The sequence below is a fragment of the Crinia signifera genome, chromosome 8 (assembly GCF_055691185.1).
Source record: "Crinia signifera chromosome 8, ASM5569118v1, whole genome shotgun sequence".
Lineage (NCBI taxonomy): Eukaryota > Metazoa > Chordata > Amphibia > Anura > Myobatrachidae > Crinia > Crinia signifera.
In genome coordinates, this window is record NC_139224.1 from 11632291 (window position 1) to 11653092 (window position 20802).

At 45.6% G+C, this 20802-nt stretch overlaps 1 protein-coding gene across 1 annotated transcript in view; it reads right to left on the minus strand.

Annotated features, from left to right (window-relative positions):
• The window catches only part of LOC146026917 (contactin-4-like), a 133440-nt gene that overhangs the window by 80277 nt on the left and 32361 nt on the right, over positions 1-20802 (minus strand). The window contains exon 2 of the mRNA XM_083157963.1: positions 17723-17839. Within this exon, the coding sequence (XP_083014089.1) occupies positions 17723-17774 (52 nt within the window). The 5' untranslated portion in view covers positions 17775-17839. The remainder of the gene's footprint in view (positions 1-17722; positions 17840-20802) is intronic.

The window sequence follows — 20802 nt, forward strand, 5'->3', positions numbered from 1 at the left end:
TAAACACGATCTCTGCCAGAATGACATATTTCCATGTAAACATACGCTTCTCCCTGCTGGACTTGCGGTGTCCAATCAGTACAGCGGTGCCGTGCCTGCACGGCTATGATTGGACGGGACGGACGCGCCCAGCAGTCAGGGGCGGAAGACTTTCATCCAAGGAGGAGAATGCCTATGAATCAGTCACGCCCACTAACCAATCCAACGCCGCACCAGACAAGGAGCGAACGGAGGATTGGATGGGGCAGACATCAATCAAACTAGATCAATGACGCTCAGCATAGGGGATGGTATATTAACAGCCTCAGTATGGCCAGTCGGGTTGGCCTTGAAAAAGCTATTGCGAAGCGTGCGCCGGCTAGCGGTGACGCTCCCTGACTCTCACACCGACTAGGATGCATTTTGATCTGTATTCTTTATTCACAGGAACCCCTATTATGCGATAAGGTGCTATACCTGACTCAGTGTGGTGCATACTAACGGCGATACCTGTTTGCTCACTATAATTGACCCTCGGAAGGGGTACCCCTGAGCATATCGCTTCCACTTAGCGATATTTCTCAAACCCTCTGGTCCCTATTTAAAACACCATCCAGCATTGTCTGGGATTGTGTGAACACTAAGTACGCAGAGAAGGGTCTTTTACTTCACTCAGCTGAATATACTACATATACCAGCATCTGTCGACTCATTGGGTTGACATTTGTGTTGACTCTGTTGTGTCATCTAAAGTGTATGAATGTGTAGACTCTTAATGATTGCCACTGTGATACCTGACCCTGGTAATAATAATAGCCAGTAATACGCCAATCTGGTAAGAAACCAGTGATAATGGTCGACATCAGTGTCAACTCTATTTAACAAAGATTCTCGCACATGCAAAAATTGACAAGCTCCTTGGCAGACTCCAAGACGATTATTATAATATTACTCTTGGGTATAATATTTGTCTGCTGATACGGTGTATATACATACACAAGGTGTTCACTACACAATTAACCACATCTTTGTCAGGTCTGTGTACTTGCGCATAGGGGTATTCAGCCAATAAGACACCAGGATAAAAATATAAACCTATTATGGTTAAGAGTGTCGGCTAATAATACCTGTATAGAAACAAATCTTTACACTGATACACAGTCAAATAACCGTGTGGAGTCTGAGAGTCACCGTTTTTTAAACACATTTATGTCTTGTTTGTGTTTTTTTATATTTCGCTTTCTTAAAAATTGTTAATAAAAGTTAATTTTTACTAGTTTGAAGTCTTTATAAGGTGCACCACACCAGGACATTCTTTTTCTTCCTGTCAGAAGGGACACCGGCGCACAAGGCAGGATGCAACGAACGCCATTGGGGGTCTATTTAGATCTGCAGAAAATATGGGCGGGATTCTCTAATAACCCCAGCAGCACATTGCAGTAACATATGCGATTATTAATGCAAAAGCGATGGCCGGCGAAGTGCTGCGGCTCCCCCCTCCCTCCCTGAACCCTTACCTGGCTGTGTGAGGGCTCCGTTTCCTCCTCCCTGCACCTGGAAGCTGTGCAGGGAGGAGGAGATCACTGGTCCTGGCAGCACAGCAGGAGGCTGCCCCAACACAGGTGAGGAGGATGCGGCACGGATCGGCGGGGGGTGGCGTGGGACACGAAGGGAAGCCCATAGGCTTCCATGGGGTTGCGCCATCTAGAACTGGCGCAACCCCCCTTAACAAAGCCCCAATGGTGGGGCTTTGCTGCATATAAAAATGCGGTAAAAACCCTGAAAACGGGGATTTTACCGCATTTTTAGTTTGGAGAATCCCGCCCATACAGACACACCAGTGACGTGCTGTGAGGTCAATGTCATTGGTTTGTTTGTTCGGTTATGCACTCCCACACACCTGCACCAATTTGGATGAAACCACTGCAAGGTGGTCCAGTTGGATCCTGACCAGGTTTTACGGAGGGTGAGGTCCCATTGGTGGACGCTGGACAGAACTTTAACCTAGGAACCTGTAGTGAATGTTGCCCTGGATGAAGTTCGATAATAACTTTACACATTGGTAATACTGGATCCTAGGGGGTTGGGATCCTGGTTGTACCTGGTTTCGTGTTCACCAGGCAGAACTGTGACCCGGGGAGCCTGTTCTGGGCCGGTTTTGGATGAAAACATCACCGATTGGTAACATCGGGTCCAAGAAGTCATACTAATAGGTTGAGGTCCTGGCCAGACCTACTGTTGTTGTTATTATTATTGGGGTGACAGAAAACTGAGGAATTTGGTGCTGCTGAAGGCATATGGAGTAGGAGAGATGGTTTATGTAAGAGAAGGGAAAGCACAAGAGTAGTGAGGGCCCTGCTTGTGAGATACTAAAGAGGAGGGGCAGACAGACAGGGGAGGCACTGATGGGGTAGACAGTGAGCACTGAACAGATGCACTGAAAATACCTGACAGAAATGGAGGTGGGAAGACAATAATATTGTGTACCCAAAGGCATACCTCCCAACAGTCCCGCTTTTTGCGGGATTGTCACGTTTTTTTTTTTTTGGGGGGGGGGGGGGGGCGGTCCCACATCCCACCCAAAGTGGGAAGTGTCCTGCGGGGGGAGGGGCCTCCTGTTTGCAAAGTGCACTTTTATGTTACTGGGTAGAATAGTCCTGGTCTACTGTCCATGGAAGGCCAAATAACTTCCTGTGTTTTTTACCTTAATTCCTCCCCTTTTTGGGTAAATTCCCTGTACACTACACAAAATGCGGCACAGCCGATCCACCGGCAACGATATCATTCAGCATACCTCCCAACTGTCACGATTCCGTCGGGACAGTCCCGATTTTCGGGTCCTGTCCCGCTGTCCCACCCGCGGCAGGCATTGTCCCGCTGCGGGGGGGGGGGTGACAGTTAGGAGACCCCCCAATCTAGTAGAATAGACGCTGTGCGCATGCGCACAGCATCTATTCTCGTATGAAAATGAGGTTGCGGCTAATTAGCATAAGCCGCACGCTCATTTGCATACGCCCGCCCCCTTTTCCGCGCGAGTGTCCCTATTTCCTCCGGACGGAAGTTGGGAGGTATGATTCAGTGATGTCATTGGGACCCATGCCGAACACACAGTCACCGACGAGATCGTCAGATTTGACTAATTGTTCAGTCAATAGAAGTTATCGTTAATGATCAGCGGGAGCGTGCATTGTTAACGAGACAGTGGACAGAATATGACTGGTTGCTATGGGCAACATCCCCACTTTTCAAAGTTTCATTAAATGTACCGCTATGTCCGTACATGGAATGGAATAGGCATAATAATCACTGAAGCTCTTTTGCCTCCCATCTCAGTGATGTCTTTGCACCCAGCAAATTAATAGGTGATGTTTATGTTTCATGTTACAAAATGCCTGCTGCTGCTGGGTGTGGCGCCATGGCAACGGCCCCACGAGAATGAATTGAATTAAAAAACTTTATCGATATTGCACAGGCACATTGACAACGATAGGATACCCCTGAGTTTATACCGAAGCTGGGCAGCCTTATATACTATTATCGAAACTACGCCCTGATTCCGGACTGCAGCGATTATATTGTTTCTATGGAATTATTATTGTCAATAAAATCAAAATATGCAAAAAACTGGCACCAAAATGCAGAATGAAAAAACTAATTTGATGATTTCATAGTTTTCCTAATTTTTGCAGAAAATGCGATGCGGCTTATTAAGCTTTCAGTGATTTTATATCTTTAAGGAACAAATACGATCTTGCTCCTTATAGTTATGACAGTATAATTTATACACCCTATCCTTCGCCTAAACCCTGGCAATCAGACATAGCGCAGCTATTAAATTCTTAATTCATATGTTCTACTGGAGATCTTGCTGACCCCTTAAGAAATTTCCCATAATCCATCACGGTTCTCCGTTCCAAGTGCGTCGCACAGTTCTGTCGCTTATTAATTTAGCTGAAAGATGAGGCTGTATCCACAGTATAAAATATTTCTAGGTCATGAAGTATAAAATAACCTAAAATGGAGTCATTTTTCTGCCTGGATGAACGGCCAATTTCTTGATTAAAATGTATTTCCAGCTCATTATTGCCGGATACCAGGATTCTGCAGGACGCTGGGCGCAGCGGAACAGCCGATAACATCGATAGAAGCCCAGCATTAAAGGCGTGGTATGATGTCACAGGTTTACAGCGGATGGGGGGAAATTAGACGCCATTTTTTAGGAGGGCCTGGAGCAAATGTAATTTTTGGATCTGAGCAAAGCATCTCCTATGGAACAAATTATTATATATATATTCTTTATTCTGTAAAGCAGCTGGTAAATTACAGGAGCATGAATCTCCAGCATATAGCGTTTCATATGTTACCTGGTTCCGTTAGAAAAAGATGCTATTTTTAACATGCTATTTCATTTAGCAATTAGTAACTAGCAATTATTCAGAGCCTTGCCAGGTTAATTTGCATGCTACTTAAAGGGGCAGGCAATGATGAATATTTTAGTGGTTTTAATGCATGTGCATAGATTAGTACAGTGTTTTGTGTTTTACTCATAGCTGCCTCCCCTCCTGCATTGTGCAGGAGACTCCCTGACATAGCAGCAATCTCCCTCTCTCCCTCATTAGTCTAGCAATCTCCCTCATGTCACCTAGCCCACATTACACTGTTACATCATAGTTACCTCCCTGTCTGCATTCTGCAGGAGACTCCCTGACATAGCAGCAATCTCCCTCTCTCCCTCATTAGTCTAGCAATCTCCCTCATGTCACCTAGCCCACATTACACTGTTACATCATAGTTACCTCCCCTCCTGCATTCTGCAGGAGACTACCTGACATAGCAGCAATCTCCCTCTCTCCCTCATTAGTCTAGCAATCTCCCTCATGTCACCTAGCCCACATTACATGACTGTTACATCATAGTTACCTCCCCATCTGCATTCTGCAGGAGACTCCCTGACATAGCAGCAATCTTCCTCTCTCCCTCATTAGTCTAGAAATCTCCCTCATTACTATAAATAAAATGAAGCAGTGCTGATTACTGACAATGTAACAATATTTAATAGCATAATAAACAATGCTAAACACAATAATATAAATGACACATTAAAAGATCCATACGGTATAAAAGAATGTTGAGCAAGCTCCTGCGACCAGCGATTAGAAAGGGGCTGAAAACGGGAGCGCGCACCCGGCGATTTATCGCCGGGGCACACTCCCATCACTGGCAATATGGTCGCCTGCGACCATATTTCCAGTGATTTCAGCCCCTATCACCCCCGTGTGTACACAGCTTTACTCAGGTTACACCTGCCCCACCTACAGCACAGCACAGTGTTACTCAGGTTACACCTGCCCCACCTACAGCACAGCACAGTGTTACTCAGGTTACACCTGCCCCACCTACAGCACAGCACAGTGTTACTCAGGTTACACCTGCCCCACCTAAAGCACAGCACAGTGTTACTCAGGTTACACCTGCCCCACCTACAGCACAGCATGGTGTTACTTAGGTGCACAGGTTACATCTGCCCCACCTACAGCACAGCATGGTGTTACACAGGTGCACAGGTTACATCTGCCCCCACCTACAGCACAGTATGGGGTTACACAGGTGCATAGGTTACATCTGCCTCATCTGCAGCACAGCATGTTGTTACTTGGGTATGCAGGTTACATCTGCCACCACCAACAGCAAAACACGTTGTTGCCTAGGTGCACGGTTTACATCTGCCCCACATGTAGCACAGCAATGTGCTTTCAGGTGCACATGTTACAACTACCCCACCTATAGCACAGCATGGTGTTTCTCAGATGCACAGGTTACATCTGCCCATACATAGAGCACAACACTTACTCAGGTGTACAGGTTACATCTGCTCCTTCTTCAGTGCACCAAGGTGTTGCACATGTGCCACCACTAACAGCACAGGACATTGTTACCCAGGTGCATAGGTTACATCTGCCACCACTAACAGCACAGGACATTGTTACCCAGGTGCATAGGTTACATCTGCCACCACTAACAGCACAGGACATTGTTACCCAGGTGCATAGGTTACATCTGCCTCACTTGCAGTATAGCACAGTGTTACACAGGTGCACAGGTTATATCTGCCTCACCTGTAGCATAGCACAGTGTTACACAGGTGCACAGGTTACATCTGCCTCACCTGTAGCGTAGCACAGTGTTACACAGCGTAGCACAGTGTTACACAGGTGCACAGGTTACATCTGCCTCACCTGTAGCGTAGCACAGTGTTACACAGGTGCACAGGTTACATCTGCCTCACCTGTAATGTAGCACAGTGTTACACAGGTGCATAGGTTACATCTGCCTCACCTGTAGCGTAGCACAGTGTTACACAGCGTAGCACAGTGTTACACAGGTGCACAGGTTACATCTGCCTCACCTGTAGCGTAGCACAGTGTTACACAGGTGCACAGGTTACATCTGCCTCACCTGTAATGTAGCACAGTGTTACACAGGTGCATAGGTTACATCTGCCTCACCTGCAGCGTAGCACAATGTCACACAGGTGCATAGGTTACATCTGCTTCACCTGCAGCGTAGCACAGTATTACACAAGTGCACAGGTTACATCTGCCTCACCTGTAGCATAGCGCAGTGTTACACAGGTGCAGAGGTTACATCTGCCTCACCTGCAGCGTAGCGCACTTTACCTGATTTTAAACTGCCACAGAACCTGTGTAATTAACATGTGTCCGGAATTAAAGGGACTAGGTGGTAACCCTAAGTGTTACACAGGTGCACAGGTTACATCTGCCTCACCTGTAGCGTAGCGCAGTGTTACACAGGTGCACAGGTTACATCTGCCTCACCTGTAGCGTAGTGCAGTGTTACACAGGTGCACAGGTTACATCTGCCTCACCTGCAGCGTAGCGCAGTGTTACACAGGTGCACAGGTTACATCTGCCTCACCTGCAGCGTAGCACAGTGTTACACAGGTGCACAGGTTACATCTGCCTCACCTGCAACGTAGCACAGTGTTACACAGGTGCACAGGTTACATCTGCCTCACCTGCAGCGTAGCACAGTGTTACACAGGTGCACAGGTTACATCTGCCTCACCTGTAGCGTAGCGCAGTGTTACACAGGTGCACAGGTTACATCTGCCTCACCTGTAGCGTAGCGCAGTGTTACACAGGTGCACAGGTTACATCTGCCTCACCTGCAACGTAGCACAGTGTTACACAGGTGCACAGGTTACATCTGCCTCACCTGCAGCGTAGCACAGTGTTACACAGGTGCACAGGTTACATCTGCCTCACCTGTAGCGTAGCGCAGTGTTACACAGGTGCACAGGTTACATCTGCCTCACCTGTAGCGTAGCGCAGTGTTACACAGGTGCACAGGTTACATCTGCCTCACCTGTAGCGTAGCGCAGTGTTACACAGGTGCAGAGGTTACATCTGCCTCACCTGCAGCGTAGCGCAGTGTTACACAGGTTACATCTGCCTCACCTGCAGCGTAGCACAGTGTTACGCAGGTGCACAGGTTACATCTGACTCACCTGTAGCGTAGCACAGTGTTACACAGGTGCATAGGTTACATCTGCCTCACCTGCAGCGTAGCACAGTGTTACACGGGTGCACAGGTTACATCTGCCTCACCTGTAGCGTAGCACAGTGTTACACAGGTGCACAGGTTACATCTGCCTCACCTGTAACGTAGCGCAGTGTTACACAGGTGCATAGGTTACATCTGCCTCACCTGTAACGTAGCACAGTGTTACACAGGTGCATAGGTTACATCTGCCTCACCTGCAGCGTAGCACAGTGTTACACAGGTGCATAGGTTACATCTGCCTCACCTGCAGCGTAGCGCAGTGTTACACAGGTTACATCTGCCTCACCTGCAGCGTAGCACAGTGTTACGCAGGTGCACAGGTTACATCTGCCTCACCTGTAACGTAGCGCAGTGTTACACAGGTGCATAGGTTACATCTGCCTCACCTGTAGCGTAGCACAGTGTTACACAGGTGCACAGGTTACATCTGCCTCACCTGTAACGTAGCACAGTGTTACACAGGTGCATAGGTTACATCTGCCTCACCTGCAGCGTAGCACAGTGTTACACAGGTGCATAGGTTACATCTGCCTCACCTGCAGCGTAGCACAGTGTTACACAGGTGCATAGGTTACATCTGCCTCACCTGCAGCATAGCACAGTGTTACACAGGTGCATAGGTTACATCTGCCTCACCTGCAGCACAGGACATTATTACCCAGGTGCATAGGTTACATCTGCCCCACTTGCAGTGTAGCCCAGTGTTACACAGGTGCATAGGTTACATCTGCCTCACCTGCAGCGCACTGCAGTGTTACACAGGTGCATAGGTTACATCTGCCTCACCTGCAGCATAGCACAGTGTTACACAGGTGCATAGGTTACATCTGCCTCACCTGCAGCATAGCACAGTGTTACACAGGTGCACAGGTTACATCTGCCTCACCTGCAGCATAGCACAGTGTTACACAGGTGCACAGGTTACATCTGCCTCACCTGCAGCATAGCACAATGTCACACAGGTGGATAGGTTACATCTGCCTCACCTGCAGCGCAGCGTTACACAGGTGCGCAGTTACTGGCTCTTTATTGCTTTGCCCCCTGCACCGATATCCTTACACGTTGTATCATTATTTCACCTAAAATGCGGCAGAAGAAATGAAAAGCAACGATTTGCAGAAAACAAATTAACGACTGAAGGATATGAGTTACAATAAAAGACGGCTGGATGTCTCGCATGATTACAGCCATGTATTCTATTGTCTCCCGAGGACATCATGTGACAGACAGGATAACAACATTATCTGGAATAGAGGGCACCAGCGCTGTCTGGCAATGGTGACTTATCACTGAGCAGGCCAGCAACTGGCTGGCTGGTAATGGATGGGAAATCGTGTTCCACCCTACAGACAGGTCCGCTACCTTCCCCATGTAATATGCAGATGAAAGGGAAATATTCATCAAACAGTGTCATCTCTGGTGAGATAAACAAAGGGCTCATTCCGCACAGTGTGATAACTCCGACACGGCGGCTAATTAGGCCTGCAAGGATTCTGGAATAAGGTATGTTAGGTATGGCAAATCAATTCTATATATATATATATATATATATATATATATAAAACAGCTGCTGTAGCATTGGCTTTCATCATACCACGTACTAGGGTCTCTTCTGCTGTTATGGAACAACAAGTACCAGCATAGCCAGACATTGTAATGCAAAACCAAAACCTGCAGCAATAATTTGGCTTTTTTTAACCTAAGCCCGATGGGGCGACTCTCCGGTATATGGGCTAAGCAATATGATGTTGCCCATAGTAAATGATCAGAGTTATTATTAAAACAGACTGAAACTAATATTTTTTTAAATACTGAAAAAAAAAGAAAATGTTTTCCTTGTCTGATCAGACAAATCAGGAACTGGTGGGGAGATGTCTGGAGCAGTGAATACATAGAAGTTGCCTATGGCAACCAATCAGCAGCTACCAGCGGCAGCCGCCAAGGTGCACATGGACTGTCCGGCCTTTGGTGGCGAGAGGTGCACCAGGGTCTACGTGGAGGTGGGCATATGTGATGGGATGGCATGCGCAGGTGTACGCGCGGCTTCACAGTTCCACATTCTGCCATCATTTGGCATTTTGTAATCATAAGAGGCCAGATGCACTAAGCTTCAAAAGTGATAAAATGGAGAGTGATAAATAACCAGCCAATCAGCTCCTGCCTGTCATGTCACAGACTGTGTTTGGAAAATGAGAGGCAGGAGCTGATTGGTTGGTTGTTTCTCTCTCTCCATTTTATCACTTTTGAAAAGTAACTATAGTGATAATGTAGCAAAACAGAGGGGATAAAAAGCAGCATGCCAGGGTATTCCCCGGCATGCATGCCTCCCAATTGTCCTGCTTTCTGCGGGAAAGTCCTGTTTTTTGGTGACCCACGGCGGGTTGGGCAGTTAGGAGTCACCCCTGTCACCTGGTGAATAGATGCTGTACGCATGCAGAGGGGCTGGGGGCTGGCCAGCAGCTTACAGAGCCGCTAGACATTCATGCCCAAACAGTGGCGGGAAATGGGGGCGTGGCCTACTGGAATGACACAATTTGTATACCACGCCCCCTGCCACTAGGCCATGCCCCCTAACTTTGGCCGGGCGCTGGTGTCCATCCTTACTTGGAAACACATTTGGGAGGTAAGCAAACATGGTACAAGCTACCCAAAGTAGGAGGGCCCGGCCATGCCATGGAAACTAAGGCACACCCACTAGTGGCCAGCCCACTCCAGAATCTACTTCTGGCGCCATATTCCCTAACGTACAGGGCTCTGATATTTTGCCATGTTGGCCGTGGGCCATTATGCAGGACGCCATTAGGGACACAGCAGAACAGCAATCACAGCAAGATGTCACAGCGACAACAGCAGCACAGTGTGATACAGCACGCGGAAGCTGAACGTCAGACTCATTGCCCAAAAGTTAGGAGCCCTGATGAACAATTATAATCTAGATGTTTTACTCACAATGAAATAACCTAGAGCGTCACAATCACATGACCTGCGCCGAGGCCTGGCATCCGGTGTTGTTGGGCCGGTCGCTACAAGCTAGGACGGAACTGAAAACCCAGATTTGGGCTTTGAGTTCTGTTTTTGCTAAAAATAAAATGCTTAAAAATAGTTTAAAATGTTGAAATAAATAGTATGTATGCAAAATCCGGCATCCGGATGATACTGTATGTCGACAGGGTCTATGTAGACAGTCAATACGTCAAAGCCAAAAAGTATACATGCCGAAGGTCAGCATCGAAAAAACACGAAAAGGGTCAACACTGACAAATGATCAACATGCTCTAGTGCGACACAAGCAATCAGTCAACATGTCAATGGTCGACGCACAAAAAGATCGGCATGGCTTTTAATTACTTTTTAAAAAATGTTGGGGACTTTTTCAGACTTTAACAAATACATTCAGGGGACACAATACACAAATTGGGTTTCCACATGCTCGTGCCTTGACATTGTCACAGAGAAACATGAAAAAGTCGAACGTTACATGTGTCAATCTTTTGTCAATGTCGAATTTGTGCGTGTCGACCTACTGGTGTCAACCTGCGCACTGTCTACCCTTCAAAAAAAAAGAAAAGCATTTGTCCGCGCACACAAGTGGTTCGAAGCTGTGAATAACCTGCTGTGCACACATAGGAATTGTTGGGGGTCATACAACAGAGCAGGGATGGGGAACCTTCGGCTCTCCAGCTGTTGTTGAACTACACATCCCAGCATGCTCTGCTACAGTTTTGCTTTTTGTCCTGCTAAAAATGTTGCAAGGGATGCTGGGATATGTGGTTTAACAACAGCTGGAGGGCTGAAGGTTCCCCATCAGTGCAATAGAGGGTGACCGCAAGGTTATATAATAGAGGGTAACCGCAAGGTTATATAATAGAGGGTAACCGCAAGGTTATATAATAGAGGGTACCCGCAAGGTTATATAATAGAGGGTACCCGCAAGGTTATATAATAGAGGGTAACCGCAAGGTTATATAATAGAGGGTACCCGCAAGGTTATATAATAGAGGGTAACCGCAAGGTTATATAATAGAGGGTACCCGCAAGGTTATATAATAGAGGGTAACCGCAAGGTTATATAATAGAGGGTAACCGCAAGGTTATATAATAGAGGGTACCCGCAAGGTTATATAATAGAGGGTACCCGCAAAGTTATATAATAGAGGGTACCCGCAAGGTTATATAATAGAGGGTAACCGCAAGGTTATATAATAGAGGGTAACCGCAAGGTTATATAATAGAGGGTAACCGCAAGGTTATATAATAGAGGGTACCCGCAAGGTTATATAATAGAGGGTACCCGCAAGGTTATATAATAGAGGGTAACCGCAAGGTTATATAATAGAGGGTAACCGCAAGGTTATATAATAGAGGGTACCCGCAAGGTTATATAATAGAGGGTAACCGCAAGGTTATATAATAGAGGGTAACCGCAAGGTTATATAATAGAGGGTACCCGCAAGGTTATATAATAGAGGGTACCCGCAAGGTTATATAATAGAGGGTACCCGCATGGTTATATAATAGAGGGTACCCGCAAGGTTATATAATAGAGGGTAACCGCAAGGTTATATAATAGAGGGTACCCGCAGGGTTATATAATAGAGGGTAACCGCAAGGTTATATAATAGAGGGTAACCGCAAGGTTATATAATAGAGGGTACCCGCAAGGTTTATAATAGAGGGTAACCGCAAGGTTATATAATAGAGGGTACCCGCAAGGTTATATAATAGAGGGTACCCGCAAAGTTATATAATAGAGGGTACCCGCAAGGTTATATAATAGAGGGTAACCGCAAGGTTATATAATAGAGGGTAACCGCAAGGTTATATAATAGAGGGTAACCGCAAGGTTATATAATAGAGGGTAACCGCAAGGTTATATAATAGAGGGTACCCGCAAGGTTATATAATAGAGGGTACCCGCAAGGTTATATAATAGAGGGTAACCGCAAGGTTATATAATAGAGGGTAACCGCAAGGTTATATAATAGAGGGTAACCGCAAGGTTATATAATAGAGGGTACCCGCAAGGTTATATAATAGAGGGTACCCGCAAGGTTATATAAGAGAGGGTACCCGCAAGGTTATATAATAGAGGGTACCCGCAAGGTTATATAATAGAGGGTAAAGGCAAGGTTATATAATAGAGGGTACCCGCAAGGTTATATAATAGAGGGTAACCGCAAGGTTATATAATAGAGGGTAACCGCAAGGTTATATAATAGAGGGTACCCGCAAGGTTATATAATAGAGGGTACCCGCAAGGTTATATAATAGAGGGTACCCGCAAGGTTATATAATAGAGGGTAACCGCAAGGTTATATAATAGAGGGTACCCGCAAGGTTATATAATAGAGGGTACCCGCAAGGTTATATAATAGAGGGTAACCGCAAGGTTATATAATAGAGGGTACCCGCAAGGTTATATAATAGAGGGTACCCGCAAGGTTATATAATAGAGGGTACCCGCATGGTTATATAATAGAGGGTACCCGCAAGGTTATATAATAGAGGGTACCCGCAAGGTTATATAATAGAGGGTACCCGCAAGGTTATATAATAGAGGGTAACCGCAAGGTTATATAATAGAGGGTACCCGCAAGGTTATATAATAGAGGGTACCCGCAAGGTTATATAATAGAGGGTACCCGCATGGTTATATAATAGAGGGTACCCGCAAGGTTATATAATAGAGGGTACCCGCAAGGTTATATAATAGAGGGTACCCGCATGGTTATATAATATAGGGTAACCGCAAGGTTATATAATAGAGGGTACCCGCAAGGTTATATAATAGAGGGTAACCGCAAGGTTATATAATAGAGGGTACCCGCAAGGTTATATAATAGAGGGTACCCGCAAGGTTATATAATAGAGGGTAACCGCAAGGTTATATAATAGAGGGTAACCGCAAGGTTATATAATAGAGGGTACCCGCAGGGTTATATAATAGAGGGTAACCGCAAGGTTATATAATAGAGGGTAACCGCAAGGTTATATAATAGAGGGTACCCGCAAGGTTATATAATAGAGGGTAACCGCAAGGTTATATAATAGAGGGTAACCGCAAGGTTATATAATAGAGGGTAACCGCAAGGTTATATAATAGAGGGTACCCGCAGGGTTATATAATAGAGGGTAACCGCAGGGTTATATAATAGAGGGTAACCGCAAGGTTATATAATAGAGGGTACCCGCAAGGTTATATAATAGAGGGTAACCGCAAGGTTATATAATAGAGGGTAACCGCAAGGTTATATAATAGAAGGTAACCGCAAGGTTATATAATAGAGGGTAACCGCAAGGTTATATAATAGAGGGTAACCGCAAGGTTATATAATAGAGGGTAACCGCAAGGTTATATAATAGAGGGTAACCGCAAGGTTATATAATAGAGGGTAACCGCAAGGTTATATAATAGAGGGTACCCGCAAGGTTATATAATAGAGGGTACCCGCAAGGTTATATAATAGAGGGTAACCGCAAGGTTATATAATAGAGGGTACCCGCAAGGTTATATAATAGAGGGTAACCGCAAGGTTATATAATAGAGGGTACCCGCAAGGTTATATAATAGAGGGTACCCGCAAGGTTATATAATAGAGGGTACCCGCATGGTTATATAATAGAGGGTACCCGCAAGGTTATATAATAGAGGGTACCCGCAAGGTTATATAATAGAGGGTACCCGCATGGTTATATAATATAGGGTAACCGCAAGGTTATATAATAGAGGGTACCCGCAAGGTTATATAATAGAGGGTAACCGCAAGGTTATATAATAGAGGGTACCCGCAAGGTTATATAATAGAGGGTACCCGCAAGGTTATATAATAGAGGGTAACCGCAAGGTTATATAATAGAGGGTAACCGCAAGGTTATATAATAGAGGGTACCCGCAGGGTTATATAATAGAGGGTAACCGCAAGGTTATATAATAGAGGGTAACCGCAAGGTTATATAATAGAGGGTACCCGCAAGGTTATATAATAGAGGGTAACCGCAAGGTTATATAATAGAGGGTAACCGCAAGGTTATATAATAGAGGGTAACCGCAAGGTTATATAATAGAGGGTACCCGCAGGGTTATATAATAGAGGGTAACCGCAAGGTTATATAATAGAGGGTAACCGCAAGGTTATATAATAGAGGGTACCCGCAAGGTTATATAATAGAGGGTAACCGCAAGGTTATATAATAGAGGGTAACCGCAAGGTTATATAATAGAAGGTAACCGCAAGGTTATATAATAGAGGGTAACCGCAAGGTTATATAATAGAGGGTAACCGCAAGGTTATATAATAGAGGGTAACCGCAAGGTTATATAATAGAGGGTAACCGCAAGGTTATATAATAGAGGGTAACCGCAAGGTTATATAATAGAGGGTACCCGCAAGGTTATATAATAGAGGGTACCCGCAAGGTTATATAATAGAGGGTAACCGCAAGGTTATATAATAGAGGGTAACCGCAAGGTTATATAATAGAGGGTACCCGCAAGGTTATATAATAGAGGGTAACCGCAAGGTTATATAATAGAGGGTACCCGCAAGGTTATATAAGAGAGGGTACCCGCAAGGTTATATAATAGAGGGTAACCGCAAGGTTATATAATAGAGGGTACCCGCAAGGTTATATAATAGAGGGTAACCGCAAGGTTATATAATAGAGGGTAACGCAAGGTTATATAATAGAGGGTAACCGCAAGGTTATATAATAGAGGGTAACCGCAAGGTTATATAATAGAGGGTAACCGCAAGGATATATAATAGAGGGTAACCGCAAGGTTATATAATAGAGGGTAACCGCAAGGATATATAATAGAGGGTAACCGCAAGGTTATATAATAGAGGGTACCCGCAAGGTTATATAATAGAGGGTACCCGCATGGTTATATAATATAGGGTAACCGCAAGGTTATATAATAGAGGGTACCCGCAAGGTTATATAATAGAGGGTAACCGCAAGGTTATATAATAGAGGGTAACCGCAAGGTTATATAATAGAGGGTACCCGCAAGGTTATATAATAGAGGGTACCCGCAAGGTTATATAATAGAGGGTAACCGCAAGGTTATATAATAGAGGGTAACCGCAAGGTTATATAATAGAGGGTACCCGCAAGGTTATATAATAGAGGATACCCACAAGGTTATATAATAGAGGGTAACCGCAAGGTTATATAATAGAGGGTACCCGCAAGGTTATATAATAGAGGGTACCCGCAAGGTTATATAATAGAGGGTAACCGCAAGGTTATATAATAGAGGGTAACCGCAAGGTTATATAATAGAGGGTACCCGCAAGGTTATATAATAGAGGGTAACCGCAAGGTTATATAATAGAGGGTAACCGCAAGGTTATATAATAGAGGGTACCCGCAAGGTTATATAATAGAGGGTAACCGCAAGGTTATATAATAGAGGGTAACCGCAAGGTTATATAATAGAGGGTAACCGCAAGGTTATATAATAGAGGGTAACCGCAAGGTTATATAAGAGAGGGAAACCGCAGGGTTATATAATAGAGGATACCCACAAGGTTATATAATAGAGGGTACCCGCAAGGTTATATAATAGAGGGTAACCGCAAGGTTATATAATAGAGGGTACCCGCAAGGTTATATAATAGAGGGTACCCGCAAGGTTATATAATAGAGGGTACCCGCAAGGTTATATAATAGAGGGTACCCGCAAGGTTATATAAGAGAGGGTACCCGCAAGGTTATATAATAGAGGGTACCCGCAAGGTTATATAATAGAGGGTACCCGCAAGGTTATATAATAGAGGGTAACCGCAAGGTTATATAATAGAGGGTAACGCAAGGTTATATAATAGAGGGTACCCGCAAGGTTATATAATAGAGGGTACCCGCAAGGTTATATAATAGAGGGTACCCGCAAGGTTATATAAGAGAGGGTACCCGCAAGGTTATATAATAGAGGGTACCCGCAAGGTTATATAATAGAGGGTACCCGCAAGGTTATATAATAGAGGGTACCCGCAAGGTTATATAAGAGAGGGTACCCGCAAGGTTATATAATAGAGGGTACCCGCAAGGTTATATAATAGAGGGTAACCGCAAGGTTATATAATAGAGGGTAACGCAAGGTTATATAATAGAGGGTAACCGCAAGGTTATATAATAGAGGGTACCCGCAAGGTTATATCATAGAGGGTAACCGCAAGGTTATATAATAAAGGGTAACCGCAGGGTTATATAATAGAGGGTAACCACAAGGTTATATAATAGAGGGTAACCGCAAGGTTATATAATAGAGGGTAACCACAAGGTTATATAATAGAGGGTAACCGCAAGGTTATATAATAGAGGGTAACCGCAAGGTTATATAATAGAGGGTACCCGCAAGGTTATATAATAGAGGGTACCCGCAAGGTTATATAATAGAGGGTACCCGCATGGTTATATAATAGAGGGTACCCGCAAGGTTATATAATAGAGGGTACCCGCAAGGTTATATAATAGAGGGTAACCGCAAGGTTATATAAGAGAGGGTACCCGCAAGGTTATATAATAGAGGGTACTCGCAAGGTTATATAATAGAGGGTAACCGCAAGGTTATATAATAGAGGGTAACCGCAAGGTTATATAAGAGAGGGTACCCGCAAGGTTATATAATAGAGGGTAACGCAAGGTTATATAATAGAGGGTAACCGCAAGGTTATATAATAGAGGGTAACGCAAGGTTATATAATAGAGGGTAACCGCAAGGTTATATAATAGAGGGTAACGCAAGGTTATATAATAGAGGGTACCCGCAAGGTTATATAATAGAGGGTAACCGCAAGGTTATATAATAGAGGGTACCCGCAAGGTTATATAATAGAGGGTAACCGCAGGGCATGACATGGCTATTTCCATATTTCCAGGCAACACTTGGTTATATAGGAAGAATAATAAACATACGACACACACACACACACACACACACACACACAGATATGGAAGTGTGCGGTCATCAACAGCAACAGGATTTTTCACTCTTGAACTTGGCCCCAAAGACTTTTCTATCCTCTGAAAAGACGCCATTGAGGAGATAGGGAGCCGACTGGCTTTAATTGGCCCCTGAGGTGGGACCTGTATTCCCTCAGAAGGACTATAAGGGGCATTTTTAATACCAAGAACTGAGAAGTGGATATATTACCTGCAAGACATACGAACCAGCGAAACGCCAGCAGTTTCCATAGCAACCTCATCCTCGCTTTGTGGGGTCGAACGTCCCTTCAGCCACCTCAGATCTGCGGCAATGGTACACTTTTATCTGTGGGAGAGAAGGAGCAAGTTTATAATTCTCCGCCTGTCACTCGTGTACTGACACAAGCCTGCATCTCCCCCCCTGCACCCTCCTAGCATATCGATCTCGCCCTAGTTCCCCGACATGTGACGGGTGACCTGAATCCAGCGCTGCACCTATTATGTCAATCCTGGAAGACGCACCCAGGCATGCTGGAAATACTACAGACCCCCACATATCGACGTTAGGTTAAGACATCCTCAGATCAATTGAAATGTAATACTCTATCATCTAAAGTCTGCTGGCAACGGAGCGGACTGTGCCAAGGAACACTGCGGAAGAGTGCAACAAGGATGTACCCACCCCCCCTTCCCTCACCACCTGCCTCCAAAGCTTATTAATCTGCGCCTGTCACCACAGAGGCCGATTGAGAGTCAGGGGCCAGTTAACAGTTGGATAAGTCTTGCTGCGTTGCAGGGGGGCAGGTGCAATTGTTTACTCTGCATGCACGGTATATACTGTGTGCGCTTGCAGACTGCGTGTGTTTACTGGTCACCCATGTTGTCACACCTTGCATGTGACTGCATGGACAGAAGCTGAAAGTGGGAGGATGCTGCTGATGGGATCTGCGCAAGGGGTGGAGGTTGTAGCTGCATTTGCATACAGTGACAGTGGGGAGGCGCTGCTGTGGGCGCTTCTAGTGCAACTCAGAATCAGGGGAAATGGCGTTTTCCAGGTGCAGATTTCTCACCAGGAACCTGGCTTCTGCCTCTCAGATAAGTTCTATGCTCCCATTCATACAGAAGGTCCCTTCTTTCTGGAACCTGGTTGTATCATGCAGGTCACAGCAAATGGGAAACTATTACACACTGTCTGTATTACATGTGTCCTGAGTGTGAGGGGATGCCGGGACTGTCTGTATTACATGTGTCCTGAGAGTGAGGGGACGCCGGGACTGTCTGTATTACATGTGTCCTGAGTGTAAGGGGACGCCGGGACTGTCTGTATTACATGTGTCCTAGTGAGGGGACGCCGGGACTGTCTGTATTACATGTGTCCTAGTGAGGGGATGCCGGGACTGTCTGTATTACATGTGTCCTGAGTGTGAGGGGACGCCGGGACTGCCTGTATTACATGTGTCCTGAGAGTGAGGGGACACCGGGTCTGTCTGTATTACATGTGTGCTGAGAGTGAGGGGACACCGGGTCTGTCTGTATTACATGTGTCCTGAGTGTGAGGGGATGCCGGGACTGTCTGTATTACATGTGTCCTGAGTGTGAGGAGACACCGGGACTGTCTGTATTACATGTGTCCTGAGAGTGAGGGGACACCAGGACTGTCTGTATTACACGTGTGCTGAGAGTAAGGGGACGCCGGAACTGTCTGTATTACACGTGTCCTGAGAGTGAGGGGACACTGGGACTGTCTGTATTACACGTGTCCTGAGAGTGAGGAGACACCGTGACTGTCTGTATTACACGTGTCCTGAGAGTGAGGGGACACCGTGTCTGTCTGTATTACACGTGTCCTGAGAGTGAGGGGACACCGGGACTGTCTGTATTACACGTGTCCTGAGAGTGAGGGGACACCGTGACTGTCTGTATTACACGTGTCCTGAGAGTGAGGGGACGCCGGCACTGTCTGTATTACACGTGTCCTGAGAGTGAGGGGACACCGGGACTGTCTGTATTACATGTGTCCTGAGAGTGAGGGGACACCGGGACTGTCTGTATTACATGTGTCCTGAGAGTGAGGGGACACCGCGACTGTCTGTATTACACATGTCCTGAGTGTGAGGGGACGCTGGGACTGTCTGTATTACATGTGTCCTGAGAGTGAGGGGACGCCGGGACTGTCTGTATTACATATGTCCTGAGAGTGAGGGGACACCGGAACTGTCTGTATCATGTGTGCTAAGAGTGAGGGGACACCGGGACTGTCTGTATTACATGTGTCCTGGGAGTGAGGGGACACAGGGACTGTCTGTATTACACATGTCCTCATTAGTCTAGCAATCTCCCTCATGTCACCTAGCCCACATTACACTGTCACATCATAGTTACCTCCCCACCTGCATTCTGCAGGAGACTCTCTGATATACAGTAGCAACAATCTCCCTCATTACTCTAGCAATCTCCCTCATGTCACCTAGCCCACATTACACTGTTACATCATAGTTACCTCCCCTCCTGCATTCTGCAGAATACTCCCTGACATAGCAGCAATCTCCCTCTCTCCCTCATTAGTCTAGCAATCTCCCTCATGTCACCTAGCCCCACATTACACTGTTACATCATAGTTACCTCCCCTCCTGCATTCTGCAGGAGACTCCCTGACATAGCAGCAATCTCCCTCTCTCCCTCATTAGTCTAGCAATCTCCCTCATGTCACCTAGCCCACATTACACTGTTACATCATAGTTACCTCCCCTCCTGCATTCTGCAGGACACTCCCTGACATAGCAGCAATCTCCCTCTTTCCCTCATTAGTCTAGCAATCTCCCTCATGTCACCTAGCCCACATTACACGGTTACATTTTTTGGGGAAAAAGGAATGAGAGACAGATACATTTACATTGAATCATCAGCACCATTTCCCAGCACTTTACCAAGTATAGTAATTTGGGGATCATCTACATTTGTATATAAGTCATTTTACAAGTTTCCTCTCAGATGTAGCAGAACACACACACGCTTCTAGGTGCCACTTCACAATCTCTTTTCACAATCTCTCCATATATGGAACTAGACACGCCCTTTGGGTGGAGCATGACACGCCCCCTCAATATGGCGCTTTGCAAAATTCTACCAGTTATAATCTCCCTAAAACTAGTTTTCAAAAGTAGGCAAGTATGACATACGTATATATAGCTGTAGTTTGTTTGTATATGAATATCTTCCACTGCTCATGTAACAAAGCCACAAATGTGACAAATATTGGAATATTTTTTTCAGTTGTAATCATTTATTTGACGGACAGAAGGATTCTCG